General features: G+C 41.4%; 1 protein-coding gene across 1 annotated transcript; it reads left to right on the forward strand.

The window, feature by feature from the left end:
• The first annotated feature begins 2749 nt into the window (after positions 1–2749).
• On the forward strand, positions 2750–24529 carry LOC129844383 (sodium- and chloride-dependent GABA transporter 2-like). The gene is made up of 14 exons (XM_055912703.1): positions 2750–2954; positions 11192–11326; positions 12525–12665; positions 13021–13111; positions 13251–13383; positions 13497–13631; positions 14031–14134; positions 15697–15821; positions 16022–16134; positions 16310–16447; positions 16790–16892; positions 19441–19541; positions 21653–21823; positions 22479–24529. Exons 1-14 carry the CDS (start codon positions 2750–2752, stop codon positions 22638–22640), a joined length of 1857 nt encoding a protein of 618 aa, XP_055768678.1. The 3' UTR covers positions 22641–24529.
• The last annotated feature ends 288 nt before the right edge of the window (positions 24530–24817 follow it).

A 24817-nucleotide genomic window follows, 5' to 3' on the forward strand; every position in this document is an offset into this window, starting at 1 on the left:
ACATTTTTCTTTTTGTTTTGTGATAATTTGGTTGAGCCTGATTTTCTGAGGGCTGTCCTGAGGCTCTATGGGGCTGGTTTGGGTTGGTGAACTGAGCCTCAGAACCAGCTGGCTGAGGGGACTCTTCTCTGGTTTCATCTCTTGACATTGTAGAGCTGTGTGATGGAATGTTTTGGGGTCACTTGTTTTTAGATGGTTGTAAAATGTGATGGCTCTTTTTTCTATTCGAATGAGGAGGGGGTATTGGGGGGGGGTATTGGTATCTCTCTCTCTCTCTCTCTCTCTCTCTCTCTCCCTCTCTCTCTCTCTGCAGTCAGTAGCACTTGTTGCAGGCACGGAATGAAGGCCAAAGGCTGGAGGCTCAGCAGTGAGAGCAGCACTGTCTTCCTGGTCTGTGTAACTATACAGGCATGTCTAATAAACGTAGAAGTCCTCTTATCGCATTCTTCCGATTTGAAAGCAGAATTACTGGTTGTTGAGGTAGATATTATTTTCATAATTCAAGCTACAAACCTTAACAGAAAAAATTGAAACACGACAGTATGCTAAAATATTAGACATAGACGACTCAGACATGAACAATGAACCTATAAAATCAAATTTATTTATCATGCCCTTTTTACATCAGCAGATGTCACAAAGTGCTATACAGAAACCCTGCCTAAAACCCCAAACAGCAAGCAATGCAGATCTATCCAATGCATGGAAGAAAGGGGCTCATGTTTTGCTGTACTAGACCTTCCCTTTTTCCCTCTATTCTATTTTTCTTGACAGTTGTGGTGGTTAATTTCTTTTCTATCAAATGAGGAGAGACAAAATGATCACACAAGTCAGAGTTGTACTTAAACTAAATCTTTATTCACTTGTTAAAAAAGGCGCAAGTCAATACAACACACACATATAAAGTGAATCGATTGAGTGCTCTACGACAATAATGTCTGGACGACAAATCACCCTCAGATGATTCGTTGAGAACCTCGAGATAAAGGTGCAAAGGTCTTTTATAGCCAAGATACACCCACTTCAGTCCACATTACAAACAACAGATGTATGGAATGGGTCACAAGGTAAACATTTGTATGAAAGATACTTAGAATTCACAGCAGACAGTATCTGCTGTAAAAACTGTTCTCATTGTGTATAAACCCGGGTCTGGCCCCGAGCCATCTCTCCCTGGTACCTTATAGAACAGAAACATTAACTAATGCTCTGGAATGGGTATCACCCAAAGACATTGTGAATCTCCTGTCAGTGTTAAATCTCCCAGAGGCCCACTTTCAGTTCCCACACACACAATAGAGTTAAAACAACCCTCTATTATGTTGCATAAAACAACCATTTGTTGCAATTACAGTATTATAACATGATCCTGCAATTTTGCTCCCACACAGTTCATATGTAGCTGGTCATGTGTATTGTAGCTGGTCATATTTTTTATTTTATTTTATTTTACCGTTATTTTACCAGGTAAGTTGACTGAGAACACATTCTCATTTGCAGCAACGACCTGGGGAATAGTTACAGGGGAGAGGAGGGGGATGAATGAGCCAATTGTAAACTGGGGATTATTAGGTGACCATGATGGTTTGAGGGCCAGATTGGGAATTTAGCCAGGACACCGGGGTTAACACCCCTACTCTTACGATAAGTGCCATGGGATCTTTAATGACCTCAGAGAGCCAGGACACCCGTTTAACGTCCCATCCGAAAGACAGCACCCTACACAGGGCAGTGTCCCCAATCACTGCCCTGGGGCATTGGGATATTTTTTTAGACCAGAGGAAAGAGTGCCTCCTACTGGCCCTCCAACACCACTTCCAGCAGCATCTGGTCTCCCATCCAGGGACTGACCAGGACCAACCCTGCTTAGCTTCAGAAGCAAGCCAGCAGTGGTATGCAGGGTGGTATGCTGCTGGTGTAGCTGTTCCTATGTAGCTGGACATATGTAGCTGGTCATATGTAGCTGGTCATATGTAGCTGGTCATATGTACTATAACTGGTCATATGTAGCTGGTCATATGTAGCTGGACATATGTAGCTGGTCATATGTAGCTGGTCATATGTAGCAGGTCATATGTAGCTGGTCATATCTAACTGTTCATATGTAGCTGGTCATATGTAGCTGGTCAAATGTAACTGTTCATATATAACTGTTCATATGTAGCTGGTCATATGTAGCAGGTCATATGTGGCTGGTCATATGTAGCTGTTCATATGTAGCTGGTCATATGTAGCTGGTCAAATGTAACTGTTCATATGTAATTGTTTATATGTAGCTGGTCATATGTACTGTAACTGGTCATATGTAGCTGTTCATATGTAGCTGGACATATGTAGCTGGTCATATGTAGCTGGACATATGTAGCTGGTCATATGTAGCTGGTCATATGTAGCAGGTCATATGTAGCTGGTCATATGTAACTGTTCATATGTAGCTGGTCAAATGTAACTGTTCATATGTAACTTTTTATATGTAGCTGGTCATATGTACTGTAGCTGTTCATATGTAGCTGGTCATATGTAGCTGGTCATATGGAGCTGGTCATATGGAGCTGGTCATATGGAGCTGGTCATATGTAGGTGTGCCTATGTAGCAGTTCATATGTAGCTGGTCATATGTAGCTGTTCTCATGTAGCAGGTCATATGTAGCTGTTAACTGTGTGTCCTTATACTGTCTTCATAACACACAGACTATGTCAGATAAACGCGTGTTCACCGCATAAAACCAACTTTGTCTTTCTCAGTGTTATGGAGAAGCATAATGATCCCAATTTGAGGTTCAATAAGCTTTCCCAGCAGGAGATGGGTCTGGTCCAGCCGGTCCCTGTGCCAAGCCCCCAGACCAGAGGACAGTGGTCCAGCAAGCTGGAGTTCCTCCTGGCTGTGGCCGGACAGATCGTAGGCTTGGGGAATGTATGGAGGTTCCCATATCTGTGCTACAAAAATGGAGGAGGTGAGTCTCACATCACATCTTTACATGATCTTACAATTAAGCCCACATTAAATGTATGGCAAGGTGAGCCTTTGTCTTTTACATTATCAATGCAAACGATCTAGTCACTTCATTTAACTTCATTGTGGTGGAGACAGTACAGAGTTGTTCTTTTCATATCTTAGGCTAATATTGAAATCACACAATTACAAGACGGTAATGGAATAATCATTAAGAGATGTGTAATCATGGCCTGATATAAACATATCAGTGGTTGCTATAATATTATAGGGATATTTACACACTAGGGCTAGATGTTATCTGGAGGGCACAATCATGAAAACAACAGTGCATGTCTGGGTGCACAAAAGGAACCAAAACCTTCTAGGTGCTTCCAGAATCTCTATACTGATATGCACATCACTACTGTACAACGTTTTGTTACACTCTGATAGAAATATGCTATGGAGAATAAACATGTTTCTCTGACATGTAGAATTAGGAATCACAATGACTCTATTCATGGCCTTTCTATCTGCAATGTTCGATGATGTTAGGCTACTGAACGTGTCCCAGATACCCCACGATAGAGACCAGAGATTCTGGTACTAAAGATGGCGCCGACCGAGATGGCCGCCTCGCTTCGCGTTCCTTGGAAAATATGCAGTATTTTGTTTTTTATGTGTTATTTCTTACATCGGTACCCCAGGTAATCTTAGGTTTCATTACATACAGTCGGGAGGAACTACTGAACATACGATTAACGTCAACTTACCATCGTTATAACCAGGAATATGACTTTCCCGAAACGGATCCAGTGTTTTGCCTTCCACCCAATACAATGGATCTGATCCCAGCCGGGGACCCTATGCGACGCCGTAAAAGGGGCAAACGTAGCGGTCTCTTGGTCAGGCTTCGGAGACGGGCACATCGCGCTCCACTCCCTAGCATACTACTCGCCAATGTCCAGTCTCTTGACAATAAGGTTGATGAAATCCGAGCACGGGTAGCATTCCAGAGAGACATCAGGGATTGCAACGTGCTCTGCTTCACGGAAACATGGCTAACTCAAGAGACGCTAACGGAGTCGGTGCAGCCAGCTGGTTTCTTCATGCATCGCGCCGACAGAAACAAACATCTTTCTGGTAAGAAGAGGGGCGGGGGGGTATGCCTTATGATTAACGAGACGTGGTGTGATCATCATAACAACACACAGGAACTCAAGTCATTCTGTTCACCTGATCTAGAACTCCTCACAATCAAATGTCGACCGCATTATCTACCAAGGGAATTCTCTTCGATCATAATCACAGCCGTATATATTCCCCCCCAAGCAGACACATCGATGGCCCTGAACGAACTTTATCTGACTCTTTGTAAACTGGAAACCACACACCCTGAGGCTGCATTCATCGTAGCTGGGGATTTTAACAAGGCTAATCTAAAAACAAAACTCCCTAAATTCTATCAGCATATCGATTGTGCTACCAGGGCTGGAAAAACCCTAGATCATTGTTATACTAATTTCCGTGACGCATATAAGGCCCTCCCCCGCCCTCCTTTCGGAAAAGCTGACCACGACTCCATTTTGTTGATTCCAGCCTACAAACAGAAACTAAAACAACAAGCTCCCGCGCTCAGGTCTGTTCAACGCTGGTCCGACCAATCTGATTCCACGCTTCAAGACTGCTTCGATCACGCGGATTGGAATATGTTCCGCATTGCGTCCAACAACAATATTGACGAATATGCTGATTCGGTGAGCGAGTTCATTAGGAAGTGCATTGACGATGTCGTACCCACAGCAACGATTAAAACATTCCCAAACCAGAAACCGTGGATTGACGGCAGCATTCGCGTGAAACTGAAAGCGCGAACCACTGCTTTTAACCAGGGCAAGGTGACCGGAAGCATGACCGAATACAAACAGTGTAGCTATTCTCTCCGCAAGGCAATCAAACAGGCTAAGTCCCAGTACAGAGACAAAATCGAGTCGCAATTCAACAGCTCAGACACAAGAGGTATGTGGCAGGGTCTACAGTCAATCACGGATTACAAAAAGAAAACCAGCCCCGTCGCGGACCAGGATGTCTTGCTCCCAGACAGGCTAAACAACTTTTTTGCCCGCTTTGAGGACAATACAGTGCCACTGACACGGCCCCCTACCAAAACCTGCGGGCTCTCCTTCACTGCAGCCGAGGTGAGTAAAACATTTAAACGTGTTAACCCTCGCAAGGCTGCAGGCCCAGACGGCATTCCCAGCCGCGTCCTCAGAGCATGCGCAGACCAGCTGGCTGGTGTGTTTACGGACATATTCAATCAATCCTTATCCCAGTCTGCTGTTCCCACATGCTTCAAGAGGGCCACCATTGTTCCTGTTCCCAAGAAAGCTAAGGTAACTGAGCTAAACGACTACCGCCCCGTAGCACTCACTTCCGTCATCATGAAGTGCTTTGAGAGACTAGTCAAGGACCATATCACCTCCACCCTACCGGACACCCTAGACCCACTCCAATTTGCTTACCGACCCAATAGGACCACAGTCGACGCAATCGCAACCACACTGCACACTGCCCTAACCCATCTGGACAAGAGGAATACCCATGTGAGAATGCTGTTCATCGATTACAGCTCAGAATTTAACACCATAGTACCCTCCAAACTCGTCATCAAGCTCGAGACCCTGGGTCTCGACCCCGCCCTGTGCAACTGGGTCCTGGACTTCCTGACGGGCCGCCCCCAGGTGGTGAGGGTAGGTAACAACATCTCCACCCCGCTGATCCTCAACACTGGGGCCCCACAAGGGTGCGTTCTGAGCCCTCTCCTGTACTCCCTGTTCACCCACGACTGCGTGGCCATGCACGCCTCCAACTCAATCATCAAGTTTGCGGATGACACTACAGTGGTAGGCTTGATTACCAACAACGACGAGACGGCCTACAGGGAGGAGGTGAGGGCCCTCGGAGTGTGGTGTCAGGAAAATAACCTCACACTCAACGTCAACAAAACAAAGGAGATGATTGTGGACTTCAGGAAACAGCAGAGGGAGCACCCCCCTATCCACATCGACGGGTCAGTAGTGGAGAAGGTGGAAAGTTTTAAGTTCCTCGGTGTACACATCACGGACAAACTGAATTGGTCCACCCACACAGACAGCGTCGTGAAGAAGGCGCAGCAGCGCCTCTTCAACCTCAGGAGGCTGAAGAAATTCGGCTTGTCACCAAAAGCACTCACAAACTTCTACAGATGCACAATCGAGAGCATCCTGTCGGGCTGTATCACCGCCTGGTACGGCAACTGCTCCGCCCACAACCGTAAGGCTCTCCAGAGGGTAGTGAGGTCTGAAGAACGCATCACCGGGGGCAAACTACCTGCCCTCCAGGACACCTACACCACCCGATGTCACAGGAAGGCCATAAAGATCATCAAGGACAACAACCAACCAAGCCACTGCCTGTTCACCCCGCTATCATCCAGAAGGCGAGGTCAGTACAGGTGCATCAAAGCAGGGACCGAGAGACTGAAAAACAGCTTCTATCTCAAGGCCATCAGACTGTTAAACAGCCACCACTAACATTTAACGGCCGCTGCCAACATACTGACTCAACTCCAGCCACTTTAAAAATGGGAATTGATGGAAATTATGTAAAAATGTACCACTAGCCACTTTAAACAATGCCACTTAATATAATGTTTACATACCCTACATTACCCATCTCTTATGTATATACTGTACTCTATATCATCTACTGCATCTTGCCATCTTTATGTAATACATGTACCACTAGCCACTTTAAACTATGCCACTTTATGTTTGCATACCCTACAGTACTCCTCTCATATGTATATACCGTACTCTATACCATCTACTGCATCTTGCCTATGCCGTTCTGTACCACCACTCATTCATATATCTTTATGTACATATTCTTTATCCCTTTACACTTGTGTGTGTATAAGGTAGTAGTTGTGGAATTGTTAGGTTAGATTACTTGTTGGTTATTACTGCATTGTCGGAACTAGAAGCACAAGCATTTCGCTACACTCGCATTAACATCTGCTAACCATGTGTATGTGACTAATAAAATTTGATTTGATTTGATAATATCCCTAGCATTTCAGGTGGTAGCTAAGTCCGTCAGCCACACAAACACATACTTGCTGTCACCCTTGCAGGCCAGGGTGTGACTAGGGTGAGCATTCTAGTTTCTTTATTTCTATGTTTTCTATTTCTTTGTGTTTGGCCGGGTGTGGTTCTCAACCAGAGGCAGCTGTCTATCGTTGTCTCTGATTGGGATTCATACTTAGGCAGCCTTTTTTCCTTTTGGGATTGTGGGTGTTATCTTTGTTAGTGGCACTATAGCCCTGTAAGCTTCACGGTTGTTTTTTTCGTTTCTTGTTTTGTTGGCGACATTTACTAAAATAAAATAAAATGTACGCTCACCACGCTGCACTTTGGTCCACTTCTTTCGACGGCCGTGACACTTGTGTTCTTGTGGTTAAACTCAAATATACTAATTGATTTGTTTTTGTTTTTGGATTTAAAAAAAAGTATAATCTTTATGAATTATATCATAAATAGGACTGGTGGAGTTATGTCACACATGCAGCTAACACAGACATGTGGAAATGTCTGATCTACCTAAGATTACAACCAAGTAATTGCAGCATTACCTCAAAAATGGAAGAGGCAAGTGGAAAGGGGATAAAGTAAGGAACTTGTCTGTCGGTCCCTGCATTAAAGACCAAAATTGGTTAAAGAAAATTGTGATAAATAAAAATATATACCAGTTTCATTTAAGGACCAAAACATTGACAGCTGTGCCATATACATTGCAAAAATAGTTGGGAAGAGATTTTTGATGTACTGATTCCATGGCACATGGTTTATGAATTGACACGCAAAAACGACACCGTTTAAATTAATTTGCTAAATTCTTGAAACCAATAGAATGTTATATATATGGGGGATACAAATTTTCCTAGCTCTGCAGATTTTGCTGCGTGGAGGCAGAGTCATTAGATCATTTATTTTGGTAACATCCATATGTAGCTGAAGAATTGCAACATTTACCTAGAGCTAATACTGCAGATAGCAATACTAGGTGATTTGAAAAGTCACAGTCAATCGATCAATAAAATAATTATTATTTTAGCAAAAATGTTTATCTTTAATTTGTAATCTGTAGAAACTATGAGAATAGAAAGGTTCAGTACTTTTGTGAAGCATCACATTACAGTTTAAAAATATATGGCAAATAGAAATCCAATGTGGATGGTGTTAAGAGATAGATGGGAGGGGTTGAATGGAGCTGACGGTTGTAAATAATAACAACAAGATAACAAATGTAAAACATATGGGGTCTGTAAAATGTATGTAGGTTCAGAAGTTTTGTGAAATAGCACAGTTATAAATATATGGCAAATATAAACATCAGAAATAGAGGAAGGCCAGGACAAACAAATAAAAAATATATAACTATTGTAAATTAGATTGTGTCTGTAAAATGTATATAGAATGTATAAGCTGGAAGTAGAAGCCTAAGTTTTATTGTTTATTAGTTTACTCAAATTGGGGGAGGGGTGGTAGGGTTTGCGGGGAATAATATATATATTGATGTTTTTTATACATGTATTTTTTTTTCACTTTTATTTAAGAAAGTAGGCCAGTTGAGAACAAGTTCTAATTTATAACTGCGACCTGGCCAAGAGAAAGCAAAGCGGTGCGACACAAACAACAACACAGAATCACACATGGAATATATAAGCGTACAGTCAATAACAGAATAGAAAAAAAATATGTCTATATACAGTGTGTGCAAATGGCCTGAGGATGTAAGGCAATAAATTGGCCATAGTAGCAAAGTAATTACAATTTAGCAAATTAACACTGGAGTGATAGATGTGCAGATGATGATGTGCAAAAGAGCAGAAAAGTAAATAAAAAAAACAATATGGGGATGAAGTAGGCATATTGGATGGGCTATTTACAGACGGGCTATGTACAGCTGCAGCGATCGGTTAGCTGCTCAGATAGCTGATGTTTAAAATTAGTGAGGGAAATATAAGTCTCCAACTTCAGCGATTTTTCCAATTCGATCCAGTCATTGGCAGAAGAGAACTGGAAGGAAAGGCAGCCAATTGGGATTGGAAATGATGCAGACAATTACATTGATGGAAGTGACAATCTATCCACAATATTTAAGCTGGTCCACCCCCTAAAAATATATATATAAATAAGAAATACTTGCATTCTCTTCTCTGGATGGTATAAACTCACTCAAACTTGAAGTGGGGGAGGGGGATTTGAGGTGATTCAGATGGCTTCGTGAAGTGAAACATTAAGTTATGGTCTTGGGCCATATGTTTAATTGTGTTTTTTTTCTTTTTTCTTTTCTTTTTTTATTTCACCTTTATTTAACCAAGTAGGCTAGTTGAGAACAAGTTCTCATTTACAACTGCGACCTGGCCAAGATAAAGCATAGCAATTCAACACATACAACAACACAGAGTTACACATGGAATAAACAAAACATACAGTCAATAATACAGCAGAAAAAAATAAAACAAAAAAGTATAGTGAGTGCAAGTGAGGTAAGATAAGGGAGGTAAGGCAATATATAGGCCATGGTGGCGAAGTAATTACAATATAGCAATTAAATACTGGAATGGTAGATGTGCAGAAGATGAATGTGCAAGTAGAGATACTGGGGTGCAAAGGAGCAAGATACATAAATAAATACAGTATGGGGATGAGGTAGATAGATGGGATGTTTACAGATGGGCTATGTACAGTTGCAGTGATCTGTGAGCTGCTCTGACAGCTGGTGCTTAAAGTTAGTGAGGGAAATATGAGTCTCCAGCTTCAGTGATTTTTGCAGTTTGTTCCAGTCATTGGCAGCAGAGAACTGGAAGGAAAGGCGACCAAAGGAGGAATTGGCTTTGGGGGTGACCAGTGAGATATACCTGCTACGAGTGGGTGCTGCTGTGGTGACCATTGAGCTGAGATAAGGCAGGGCTTTACCTAGCAGAGACTTGTAGATAACCTGTAGCCAGTGGGTTTGGCGACGAGAATGAAACGAGGGCCAGCCAACGAGAGCATACAGTTTGCAGTGGTGGGTAGTGAATGGGGCTTTGGTGACAAAACGGATGGCACTATGATAGACTGCATCCAAATTGTTGAGTAGAGTGTTGGAGGCTGTTTTATAGATGACATCGCCGAAGTCGAGCATCGGTAGGATGGTCAGATTTACGAGGGTATGTTTGGCAGCATGAGTGAAGTATGCTTTGTTGCGATATAGGATACTAATTCTATATTTAATTTTGCATTGGAGATGCTTAATGGGAGTCTGGAAGGAGAGTTTACGGTCTAACCAGACACCTAGGTTTTTGTAGTTTTCCACATATTCTAAGTCAGAGCCGTCCAGAGTAGTGATGCTGGACGGGCGGTCAGGTGCGTGTAGTGATCGATTGAAGAACATGCATTTAGTTGAACTTGCATTTAAGAGCAGTTGGAGGCCACGGAAGGAGAGTTGTAGGGCATTGAAGCTCATCTGGAGGTTAGTTAACACAGTGTCCAAAGAGGGGCCAGAAGTATACAGAATGGTTTCGTCTGAGTAGAGGTGGATCAGAGAATCACCAGCAGCAAGAGCGACATCATTGATGTATACAGAGAAGAGAGTCGGCCCGAGAATTGAACCCTGTGGCACTCCCATAGAGACTGCCAGATGTCCGGACAATAGGCCCTCCGATTTGACACACTGAACTCTATCAGAGAAGTAGTTGGTAAACCAGGCGAGGCAATCATTTGAAAAACCAAGGCTGTCGAGTCTGCCAATAAGAATGTGGTGATTGACAGAGTCGAAAGCCTTGGCCAGGTCAATGAATACGGCTGCACAGTAATGTCTCTTAGCGATGGCGGTTATGATGTCGTTTAAGACCTTGAGCGTGGCTGAGGTGCACCCATGACCAGCTCTGAAACCAGATTGCATAGCGGAGAAGGTACGGTGGGATTCGAAATGGTCGTTAATCTTTTTGTTAACTTGGCTTTCGAAGACGTTAGAAAGACAGGGTAGGATAGATATAGGTCTGTAGAAGTTTGGATGTAGAGTGTCACCCCTTTTGAAGAGGGGGCTGACCGCGGCAGCTTTCCAATCTTTGGGAATCTCAGACGATACGAAAGAGAGGTTGAGGTTGAACAGGCTAGTAATAGGGGTTGAAACAATTTCCGCAGTGGTTTAACTTGTGTTGTTCATAAGGGGTGTTCTTCATCCCTTATGTGCTCTTTCTGTTCACCTGTGGCATTCCACTCTTTCTCCTGGAGACCTCCTTGGGCCAGTACACCACGCAGGGCAGTATCACCTGCTGGAGGAAGATCTGCCCCCTGTTTGAAGGTAAATATCAGGGCTCATATTTATAAAGCGTCATTGAGTAAGACTGCTGATCTAGAATCAGGTCCCCTCTGTCCATATAAGCTTAGTCATTATGATCTAAAAGGCTAATCTGATCCTAGATCAGCCATCCTACTGGTATGCTATATGAATGCTTTATGAATGCGGCCACAGGGTCTTGTTGTACGTATTGCATCCATATTAGGGATTCAATTGTCAGTGTTTGTCTGACGATAGATAGCATTTAATTCCTAAGATGGTTGCCATCTTGGTGAAATAGACATGAAAGCCTGATAACTAGAAGGAAGAAAGGCTATAGCCTTCAGTAAAGAAAAGATAACAGTCAGAGGCACTGCAGACTAAACTTTGTCTGTTTGTTGTATTTGTGCTCAGGAAAACTCCTAGCTGCCATATCCAAACTTGAGAAAGTAGCATTGCAATCCAAAGCAGTGTCAATATTATTTAAATTGGTATTCAGCACGTAAACTCAAGGTTTCTGTCTGGAGCCTTTGTCAAGAATATGCTGGTTGAGGGTGACATATAGAGCCAGACAATTAGACAATATAGGTACAGTATATGCACAGTACATGCAGGCTTTTCCTTCTGTATATGATATTGCACCATTACATTTGTAAAAGTCAATCCACCATGATTTTAATCTCTGCTTTACCAGTTTGAAACAATATCAGGATACATTTTAGATTGATTGTTGGGTGACTGGTCTGTTTCTGACCTGATTTAACTTCAAATATGAAAAAGGGGTTAAAGTAAGAAGACATTTCACTCAAGTTATTGGATGAAGCTTGGATTAAACATCAACAGATTTACTCAGGCTCACACTAATTCATGAGCTATTACATGATAGAGTAAGTGACAATGCTTAATGTGCAATGACACGTGCATTCAGGACACTTGTGTTCAAGCATTCACAAATGTCTGTCTTGTTGGAATGGCACTATAACTTATTAATCAGGGCTGGTGACTTTGAAAGGAGTCTAATCCACATCAAAAAGAAACACAGTTAAATATTTTTTATGGTTTTAGGTTGAGAATGTGATTGGATATAAACATATGTCACATATATTTCTTAGAAGAAGCCTTTATTCCATTTACATCTCCATGTTTGTCTGTAAAATCTCCTCCTCCTCCTCCTCCTCCTCCTCCTCCTCCTCCTCCTCCTCCTCCTCCTCCTCCTCCTCAGGACTGGGTTATGGTAGTCAGGTGGTGGTTCTATATTCCAGCATCTATTACATCATCATTCTAGCCTGGGCCTTCTTCTACCTCTTCTCCTCATTCAGCTCTGAGCTCCCCTGGGCCAGTTGTAGAAACAGCTGGAACACAGGTATGTACTTCAATATAGCCTGAGTGCCAGTCTGCTTGTGCTGTCATACCAACTGCTTGTCACTCATTGTCATAACAAACCTGTTTGGATTGACAAGGACAGCAATGGAGTTGGCATTGCAAAGAACACAAACAGATCTGGGACCAGGTTAACTTCAGTGTGTAGACATGTTGACGTTGAGATACCTTTGTCATGCCCAAATGATAGATAGTATCTTACATTTATGTACACTACTTCAAACTGAGATATTCTGTTTTTAAAAAGTGAGTTTAATTTTTGTAAATGTCTCCTTATCCAGGAAAGATTCAGAGAGTTCTGAGACATGCTTGTTATTGTCTAATTTCCTCCTAACCAGCAACCTGCATGGAGTTTGACAGAAGAGTAGTGGGACATCTAAATTGGACAGTAGCAGGAAATGCAACATCGCCAGTGAGAGAGTTCTGGGAGTGAGTATACAAAATCATTCCAATTTATCAACTCCTTATTAAGTCCTTACAGATGGAAATCAGGGCTATTTGCCTTAGGAGGCGCAGAGAGAATGGTGAAAAGCAAGTGGTGGGATTGTAACTCAAAATATGATTTCAGGAGAAGAGTTTTGAATCTCACAGACAGTCCAAACAATCTAGGCAGTGTTCGCTGGGAGCTGGCTCTGTGTCTTCTACTGTCATGGATTCTCTGTTACTTCTGTGTCTGGAAAGGAGTGAAGTCTACTGGGAAGGTAAGGTGGGATCTCTGCCATTCAACCTGATGACACCATGAATACTGTAGAGTTGTTAGGATGAGCCATAGACTGAGTGAATGTAACGCTGGTCTGGTCCCCCCTCCCTTCAGGTGGTCTACTTCACTGCCACCTTCCCCTATCTGATGCTGCTGGTGTTGCTGGTCCGTGGACTCACACTGCCGGGGGCAATAGATGGTATCAAGTTCTACCTCTACCCAGACCCAGCCCGCCTCACAGACCCACAGGTAGGAACACACTTCACTGTATAATTTGTGTTCAGGTGTAACAAAAACGATCAGTACATACTGTAGTGATTCGTGGGGGATAAATGGTAACGTCTCTGATGGTGTTTGAACGCTGGTCAACATGACCGAGGGCAGCAACCATTACCACTGACACAAGAAACGTAACTCCCTTGGTGGAACAGTTTGTAGTTTTAAGAGCATCAGATTCGTTACAATATCAATACCTAATAAAAAAAAATAACTCTGAATTTCAAAGCAAATGCATTTCCTGTTGACTTATTATTGCAAGGTCAAAATAGGTACCATTTGAATTCGCCTCTAACACCCTGGGATGAGACTAGTGTATAAGAATTGTGAAACTATGAAGACTATTGTGTCTCTCTCTGGTGTGTCTCACAGGTGTGGATGGATGCTGGAACACAAATCTTCTTTTCCTATGCTATCTGCCTCGGCTGTCTGGCTGCTCTTGGCAGCTACAACAAATATGACAACAACTGTTACAAGTGAGTGGAAGAATGAATTACACAAACAGTGGAGGAATAGAATGTATGATGGGCCTATGGAGAACCTACCTCAGAACAGTAACATACAATAAATGGACTTTGGGACAATATGGTTTGTCAGTCAAAATGGGGGTAATGACGATAAATGGAATATGAAAATGAGTGTCGCTTTTGTTATGTTATTAAAAGTTAAATTACGACATTATAAAGGAAACATTGTAACTTGAAGAGTTTTCATAATATGTACATGATGTTTACATACTGTACGTTATGTGGAAAATGTCCAGATGAAATAGAATGTTTTTGTAAAGGTGAAATGTGGTTAGTTGTCTAAATTGGATCTGAGTAAAATCCAGACCTTGCCTCGTAACTAGCGACGCCCAGAGAACTTGCCATAAGACGGAAACGCCCCATTCTGACCCGAGGATATTAAACATGTGAGTTAAGAATTATAATATCAGACACGAGCTGCAGCCAAGGTCCGAGGTAGTCGCAAACGCAAAACGCAACACGAGGTCGAAGAAGACCAAGGAACCTCTTAATCTATGCTACAGATGAGTAGCTGTGTCTAAGAGGGTGAATTCAAGCAGGACCACCCGGTTACCACTCTCCAAGGAATCTTGTGTCTACACTGCTTTTATTCCCACGCTGGAACCACCTATACGCTAATTAGCCATCCTCAGAAGACCCCTTTTCAGAACAAGTGCGAGGAAACAGACCACTAAGACAAAGGACACTTACATCGTGTGGACAATCAGAGACTTACACCCGGTAACATCAGAGGAGAAGGAAGAACTCGGTCCACGAGGAGCTACCCCACCGGAGACCTTCGACACGTAATTACATAATTATATTCTGACCCATAAGAGCGGTAGTTCGGGGCAAGGTTAGGGCTAAACTTAGCATAGTTTACAAATGTTCCCAAAAGTGCCTTTTTCTTGTGCATTCTCTCTTTTTAAATCCCCATTTTGTGTAACACGTGCCATACTGTGTTGACTTGCTAGGGACCTGTTTCATTGTACTAAGTTCTAATCAATAGCCTAGACTGTGTGTTTGTGTATCTTATATTATCTTTTAGCTTGTTAGTAAATAAATAATCAACTCAATTGGTGTGGTACAGACTTATTTAGTGGGACTCGGGTTTGTGCAGATTCACAGATTATGCGATATTCAGGACGAGACTGTAGAGGAAATTAATGAATTAGCGACTGTTGTAAAATACTAAAATCAATATACTGACAATCTTTGAGTTAATTTGGGAAATGGAACCTCAATAAAACCAAACTTTCCCATGGTGCCCAGTTGCTGAGTTAATAATTAAGTTAAGTTAATTAATCGATGAACAGCAGTCATCAAATTAATCAAAACAACATCACGACATTAGATAAAATGTGCTGGCAGAATGTTTTCTCTTGCCTGCAAAAACATCCCCTGTGCACATAATTCTTTGGAGGTTGGGTTGCAGAAATGGTAGGGTATCTGGGAAGTTTGATGATCTCCATATTGTAGGTCATTTGGATGCCTTCGTGTTGTGACTAACAGGGAAGTGAATCTCTTTTTAGGGACTGTGTGTACCTGTGCCTGTTGAACAGTGGAACCAGCTTTGTGGCCGGTTTTGCTATCTTCTCTGTTCTGGGCTTCATGGCTAATGAACAAGGGACAGACATCTCAACGGTGGCCGAATCAGGTAAGTGTTGCAGCAGTGAGATACGAATTAATTAATGAATTAATGAATAAAAAATGTAACAAATGCACAAACAAACAAACGAACATACCCTTTTAAGTTGTGCTTTGTTACAAGACAGGTTTCTTAGCATTTCAAGGATCTAACTATTCCCTCTGCCCCTGAGAGTTCAGTAATGAGTTTACCTGTGTTGCTGCATACAGGTCCTGGCCTGGCATTCATCGCCTACCCTCGTGCCGTGGCCATGATGCCATTACCCCAGCTTTGGGCCATCTTATTCTTCATCATGATAATCCTACTGGGGTTAGACAGTGAGGTGTGTTAGAGTGGTCCTGAAGGTCTACGGAATATTTCCTTAGTGAAGGATAATTACATAACCTACAATAGATGCTACAATCATCACTAAACTAATGGATGTGAAACTGTGAAGAAGTAGCTAGTATTTCAAAGAACAGAGTTTCCACTGACCTTCCCCATCATCTCTCCTTCAGTTTGTAGGTCTGGAGGCTTTGGTGACAGCCATCTCAGACATGAATCCCTCCTTCTTCCTGGTTGGCCATCGGCGTAAAATCCTCCTCCTCATCATCAGTGTGGGTAGCTTCTTCATCGGCCTGGTCATGGTCACAGAGGTGAGAGGTCATTTGAAGTCATCATTCTATAAGGATATAGGTTATAAAATATAGAATTTAAAGGCCATCGTTATTGGATTAATCATGACAGTAATGAGATATATGATCAATTATGTACCTCCCAAGTGATCTGTTTCAACATATCCCTGTGTTTCAACATACCTCCTCGTTCCGCATAATTGTTGGTTGATTCCACTTATTTCGTAAGCGATTGGGCTGCTGGACACACCTACGATCATTGTCTGAGTGTTTTGTAGACTCTGGAGGTAGATTTATAGTCTTATTGTTGTGCTCAGTAAGACTGTACCTTATACATTCTTTCTACCCCTCCTCTATTTGCAGGGAGGCCTGTATATCTTCCAGTTGTTTGATTACTATGCCTGCAGTGGGATGACTCTGCTTCTCTTCGCTATACTACAGTCAGTGTGTATCAGCTGGGTTTATGGTGAGTTAGCGCGGCCTACTCCCAGTGTCTCTTAGGGCCCACAACCACTTTTGTTCAATGTCAGTCGGGGTCTCAACTTACTGTTAGTTAAGATAGTAGAATACACAATGTGACATTTTGAAACGTGGTAGTGCATCCGCAGTTTTCCTCTTGTTATGTCAGTCACTGGCAGTCACCCAATTAGCCCATGTCAGCTACCATGTTATAGTTTGCTAGGTAAGTTAGTCTATCCAGCTATCTAAACCTTGTATTATATTACAAACATTAATGAAGGCATTTTCATGTAAGTTATTATTAAGTGTTACAACTATCATTGTAGGTGTTATGAAAAGAATAGTAAAATATGGTCAGTGCTATCATACCTTAAACCCTAACTTAACCCCCCCCTTACCCTGACCTTAACCATTTTAAATGTCAACTTCAATGGAGTCGAAACGTCCCAAGGATCCCTGATAACAAGGTGCTGTAAAAGACCCTGCTTGGCCCCATTCTATCAATCCCAGATAATCAATCACAGAAACCCTAATTGCAGGTCAGCTTCCCTCAGGATGTTTCTGTTCAAGGTGTTTATGGCATTATCCAAGTTGTTCCTCTGGCACACATTGCCACTTCGGACATTGATGTGAAACGACACCTCGTTACTTTGGGATTATAAGGTTCTGACAATGTTGGTCAAAAATGAGTTATTCACATAGAGTTGCTGCTTGTGGTCCTTTACGCGTGAGATAAGTCAGGTTTTTGATCAAGTATATTTACAATGAAAAAAATGAAAAATCGAAAAGTTCTATCTATGCAAACACCTTTTAACTTGGTGCTATAAGGTTCTACTTGCAATCCAATCACACAATGCTGGGTTGTCAATAACAAATAATTGTACATAAGTAAGGTGATATACTTGAAAACAGGAGGACATCACAAAACAGTTCTGAGATCTGGTACTTAAAAATACTCATTATCTTAAAACTATACATTTTGCAGGTAGAACCTTATAGTCCTGAGTCCTTGATGATTCACATCACAGGTTCTGGTTGTAACATGTACGCTGGGAGTCGGGAAACAAGTTCAGGGAGTGAATTTAATAAATAAATGAACATAGAACAAAACAAGAAGGATTTGTAGCGTACAGACATGAACACCAGAACAGAAACAGTAACACCTAAGGAAGGAACCAAAGGGAGTGACAGATATAGGGAAGGTAATCAGGAAGGTGATGAAGTGCATGTGAGTCTGATGAGGTGCTGGTGCGCGTAACGATGGTGACAGGTGTGCATAATAATGAGTGGACTTGGTGACCTAGAGAGTCGGAGAGAGAGGACACGTGACACTGGTCCTCTTTTTATATTTTTTGATTTTCTTTCACCACTTTTTCAGAAGAATGGCCATAACGTAAGCTCATTATGTACGAAACAAATAAATACAGGTACCTTAGATCAGTGTTTCCTAAACTCGGTCCTGGGGCCCACCTCTGGGTGCATGTTTTGTTTTTTGCCATAACACTACACAACTGAATCAAATAATGAAAGCTTGATGATGAGTTGGTTATTTGAATCAGCTGTTGGGGGCCCAGGACCGAGTTTGGGAAACCCTGGTTAGAGCTGTTGTCCAGGTTTCCTAATCTGCAATTGTTTGAACCTGTCTGTCACTTGGTGGTTTGAGAATGTTTACCTGGGTATTTGACAGACCAACTGGTTATTTGACAGACCAACTGGTTATTTGACAGACCAACTGGGTATTTGACAGACCATCTGGGTATTTGACAGACCAACTGGGTATTTGGCAGACCATCTGGGTATTTGACAGACCAACTGGGTATTTGACAGACCAACTGGGTATTTGACAGACCAACTGGTTATTTGACAGACCAACTGGGTATTTGACAGACCATCTGGGTATTTGACAGACCAACTGGGTATTTGGCAGACCATCTGGGTATTTGACAGACCAACTGGGTATTTGACAGACCAACTGGGTATTTGACAGACCAACTGGGTATTTGACAGACCAACTGGGTATTTGACAGACCATCTGGGTATTTGACAGACCAACTGGGTATTTGACAGACCAACTGGGTATTTGACAGACCAACTGGGTATTTGACAGACCAACTGGGTATTTGACAGACCAACTGGGTATTTGACAGACCAACTGGGTATTTGACAGACCATCTGGGTATTTGACAGACCAACTGGGTATTTGACAGACCAACTGGGTATTTGACAGACCAACTGGGTATTTGACAGACCAACTGGGTATTTGACAGACCAACTGGGTATTTGACAGACCATCTGGGTATTTGACAGACCATCTGGGTATTTGACAGACCAACTGGGTATTTGACAGACCATCTGGGTATTTGACAGACCAACTGGTTATTTGACAGACCATCTGGGTATTTGACAGACCAACTGGTTATTTGACAGACCATCTGGGTATTTGACAGACCAACTGGGTATTTGACAGACCAACTGGGTATTTGACAGACCAACTGACCAAACCCTTTTATTGACTGCTGTTATTTTGAGTCCCTGTTGATATGTTTACTCCACAGGTGCAGACCGTCTGTACGATAATATAGAGGACATGATCGGTTATCGACCATTACCCATCATTAAGTACTGCTTGAAGTATGTCACTCCAGTCATCTGCACTGTAAGTTAATTCTTTACACCCCACTGTCAACAGCAAATTAGTTTGTTATTTTTCCAATTATAGTTATAGTAAACATGACGTTGATGTCCCAGTAATACAAGTGATTTACAGAAAACCAGAAGTTAAGATGACAATACAGAGAAATATAAATCAAATGGATGCCGATGTGTAACCTATGTAAAGTAGATAATCCTAACTTTATGTTCATTATAAATGCTTCTATAAAGACGAAGAGAGTCGCACACTCTATGTATAAACTCACTGTAATTTATTGGGTAAACCACCAACGTTTCGACATCATTGTTCCTTCTTCAGGGTAATGTTATGAATGATTGAACCAGGTTATGAAGACAAAACAGTGCAATTAGTGCAACTAATGACAATAGTGAGAGGTGTGTCATAATTATTAGGTTGATTAGAATGAATTAAGTGAAACTATTAGAAGACAATAGTTTACAGTATATTGAATATATCAGGCTTTTGTTACCATTAGCGCTAGCATAGAATTAACATTAACATACATTACTGCTTAATTTCATTTCAAATATACAGTAGCACTCAAAAGCACTCTACTCAAGGGTTTTTCTTTCTTTTTACTATTTTCTACATTGTAGAAAATTAACACATATGGAATCATGTAGTAACCAAAAAAAGTGTATACTAATAAAAATATATTTTTGATCTTAGGTTCTTCAAAGTAGCCACCTTTGCCTTGATGACAGCTTTGCACACTCTATGATTTCTCTCAACCAGCTTCATGAGGAATGCTTATACAAGCCCCCTTCCACCACCCACCATCACACCTCCTCCTCCATGCTTCACGGTGGGAACAACACATGTTGAGATCATCCATTCACCTACTCTGCATCTCACAAAGACACGGAAGTTGGAACCAAAAATCTCAAATTTGAACTCATCAGACCAAAAGACAGATTTCCACTGGTCTAATGTCCATTGATCATGTTTTTTGGCACAATCAAGTCTCTTCTTATTATTGATGTCCTTTAGTTGTGGTTTCTTTGCAGCAATTCGCAGCAATTTGACCATCGACGCCCGTTTCACGCAGTCTCCTCTGAACAGTTGATGTTGAGATGTATCTGTTAATTGAAATCTAATTGAATTTATTTGGGATGCAATCTGAGGTGCAGTTAACTCTAATGAACTTGTCATCTGCAGCAGAGGTAACTCTGGGTCTTCCTTTCCTGTGATGGTCCTCATTAGAGCCAGTTTCATCATTGCCCTTGATGTTTTTTGCAACTGCACTCAAAGAAACTTTCAAAGTTCTTGAAATGTTCCTCATATTCTTTACCTTCATGTCTTGAAGTAACGATGGACTGTCATTTCTCTTTTTCTTATTTGAGCTGTTCTTGCAATCTTATGGACTTGGTCTTTTACCAAATAGCGCTATCTTCTGTATATCACCCCTACCTTGTCACAACACAACTGATTGGCTTAAATGTGTTAATTCCACATATTAACTTTTAACAAGGCACACCTGTTAATTGAAATGCATTCCAGGTGACTACCTCATGAAGCTGGTTGAGAGAATACCGAGAGTGTGCAAAGCTGTCATCAAGGCAAAGGGTGAATAATTTGAAGAACCTCAAAAATAAAATACATTTTGATTTGTTTAACACTTTTTTGGCTACTACATGATATATTCCATATGTTATTTCATGGTTTTGATGTTTTCACTATTATTCTACAATGAAGACAATAGTAAAAATAAAGAAAAAACCTTGAATGATTAGGTCTGTCCAAACTTTTGACTAGTAATGTATATTTAATTGTTTCCAATTTCATAAAATGTTTGTTACATGTAATCTTTTGTTTCAACTATAATCCCTGATAAGCATCATCAACAGAAGGAACATATTGGGTGTGCGCCAGCTCATGCTTTATATTAGACCATTATAAATGCTTCACCAGAAGCCTGACCTAAATGTACTGGAGAAACCATAACCGTCTCCTTAACCTTATCTTGTTCATCTCTGTCTTCACTCAAGCCTCACTGTTACCCTATAATGTTATAATTAGTACAATACTATCGGAAAATACATTGTGTTCTTTAATGTTTATTATACAACCTCCATCCATATCTTTTGTTCTAGGCTACATTTGTCTTCTCCTTGATAAAGTTTACTCCGCTGAAGTTCAACAACACCTTTCAGTATCCTTGGTGGGGTTTCGCCGTTGGCTGGTGGTTCACTCTCTCCTCCACCCTCATGGTTCCTCTATGGATGGTGTACATCGTGAGCGTCACTCCTGGTACACTGCGACAGGTAAAAAGGGACATCATTTTTTATGTTTCTGTAGAGTTTCACATTGCTCTCCGGAGCTGAGTACCGGCACCTAAAATGTTTAACAGCTTGAGCTCCTGTTCCTCTTATAGAATATTATCTCAAAAGTATTGTGAAGCTCATGCACCTAAATGTAAACAGTACCGGCACCAAACATGAGTACCGGCAACTGTCTCAGCCCAAGTCAAGCACTAGAGTTTCAAAACAGAAAAGCATCTCAAAGTGGTCCAAAAGCAACAAAAAATCAAGCAATATATCATAGGTAGCCTAGCTATATCTAGTTGCGTAGGTCGACGATAGAGGCTAAGTCTTTGAGGACATCCTCCAAAGATGGAGCAATGGTCATGAGAGGCCATGGTTAATTTCTCACTATCAATTCCAAAACTTCAGATCTTTTAAAAGGTGGCAGGTACCACTTGTGTTGTTATCGCTAGCTATGTATCTATTTATACAATGATCAGATCCATTACCCAAACCCTGTTTACTCCCCAATACACACTGATGATGTTGTTTCTTCTACCAACTAAGAAAATAAGACAAACAATCAACGTTCTGCAAACATCACCAGTTATTGCATGTCTCATTTCTTGGTGGTTTATCTTTGAAATGCTTCTCTGTCCTCTCTCTTATTCCTCAGAGACTGTCCATCCTCACCACTCCGTCAGAGGATCTCCCCATGACCAAGGCCCAGAAGAATTCCCTCCTGGCCAAGCAGTCAGAGCAAGACAGACCCCTGGGGGACATGGAGACACCAGCCTGGGGCCACAACCTCCTAGACATAGACACTGTCCCCCTGTAGAGACACTGACCCCCTCTCTCAACCACCATCCCTATAGGACTAGAGATAAGCAGGTCCTGACATAAACAATGCAAATACTTCCCATTGTGTAACAGAGGCTTATGTGACCCTTTGCTTGGTCTGAGTGGCTTAGAAAAGTATAGTACATAACATAATCCACCCCATGCCTTTTTCTTGGGAGGGCGATGTGGGCAAGTGTTTCCAAAACACACACTATTTCCTGTATGTAGCGCTGATGAGACGTAGAAGCACTGGTTCTGGGAAGTCTTGGTGTGAAATTTTTTATTTTGTTCATTCATTCTGTTTGGCCCAGAAAACCCTACCTAGAATTATTAGAATTACCGGTCAATCTTGCTGTCACATGTCAGAATGCAGAGAAAGCATCTGAAGTGAGATATTGCGTAAGGTCCGGCAAAATGAACCAGGTCATGGCAGAGTAACCAGGTCATGGCAGACTTGGGTCTTGGCAGAGTGATGGATGAATAGATCAAACACGTTTCACAAAACATGGTGGAAACAAAAACATGACATTCGTGCTATTGGTCCCAGTTTGTTAACTGAGTCTGTATAAACAAGTGAACAAACCATTTTTTTTAAAGATACATTTTATCTTTGATTTGGGTGAGTTTAATAATCCGACATTGTTTTGTTCTACTACTATGTAATTTCTTAAGACTTTGAAGTATGACATTTGTGAAAATATATCGATGGTAAATTATAAGGGATTGTGTAGATGCGGTTAGGGTGATAATAGTATTTCAAGATTTGGATATTTTATTGTTGTTCTCGTGATCATTTTACACAATTCATCAGCTGCACATGACGTACTCCACTATATTTGACATTGTGGTTAATTGATTGGTTGTGTCACTCCACATGTCAGGCTATCATCCTTAGTGCTTCAGCAAGTTGTAATACTAGTTCTAACAGAGATGTTAGACTCTGGTTCTAAACTCTGCTGAGTTTAAAGACTAGGGGCTCTATTCAATCTGTAAAGCTGAAGTGTTACAGATTCTGTCATAGAAAAGTCAAGGTAATTTCATATTGGACCGACATATACAGAGTTTACGGTGTATATCTCCACTTAAGCGGGAACATTGCCTTTAAATCTCAATCACACTGTAAAGATATATTTCTGCGATGCAGATTGAAAAGAGCCCTGGGTCATTCAGGGTTTCAGGGGAAGAAGTTGAATGTAAAATTCTGAATTCAAACAAGATATCTCTCAGAATCTCCATTGAGAATTTTAGTCCTGGGTTAGGCTTAATCTGTGTCTGGGAATCTGGCTCATTATCTCCTACCTTTTTAATACTGATTTGAAATTTGACAGAGTAGCCAATCCAGGGAGATACTGACAAGACATAATGCCGAAGTCATCTTAACTTAAACACGCTTTTGAAAGGGACCCTTGTTGCCCTGTTATGGTATTGCATTACAGTAAATAAAGAAGAACAGAACAACACTGATATTGTGTGCTCCTTGGAATTCAAATATGAGGAAGCTTGGCAAGTTTGTTGTTGTGTGTAAGGTAAGAAAGAACGCCTATTAAAAGTGTGCCAGTTATCAGGTCGTACAACATGCCTACAGTATGTGGTACTATGAGATCTCTCAGTGTGACTGTGATGAGTGACAAGTTGTACTTTGTCCTATTGCCTTCTGCATTCATATGTCCAATGATAAAATATGACATTTGGACCCTTTTTGTATTTGGCATTTCAGGCCAGAAGGGAAGAGAGCTGAGAGCTTAGTGCCTGGGTATAACAACCCTTATTTCTGGTTGAAGATATTTTACATTACCTCCACCGGAGAACTTATACGTTCTGCAGTAAAAAATAATACACAAGTTACAACAGGAGAAATATGACTTGTAAATGAATATATCTCATAACTGAAATGGTGTCTGACTTCACTTTTATTTCCATAGATAGGAGACAACTGAGGATGGATCAACAACATTGCCTAGTTCAATAAAGGTTACACTAAGAGCATAGCATTTCTACACCCTAATTTTGTAATTCTTGTCTAACCATAACCAAACGAAGTGAAAATAAAAATCTCATTGATTTATCAAGACCGGTCCCGATGACTGTGCTAAAATAGCTGTAGGCTTTTGCTTCTAATGTCAATATGCTCTTTAAATAAATAAGACCTACACCATTTTTAACAGCACATTACTC

Source organism: Salvelinus fontinalis, chromosome 3 (genome assembly GCF_029448725.1).
Source record: "Salvelinus fontinalis isolate EN_2023a chromosome 3, ASM2944872v1, whole genome shotgun sequence".
Classification (NCBI taxonomy): Eukaryota; Metazoa; Chordata; class Actinopteri; order Salmoniformes; family Salmonidae; genus Salvelinus; species Salvelinus fontinalis.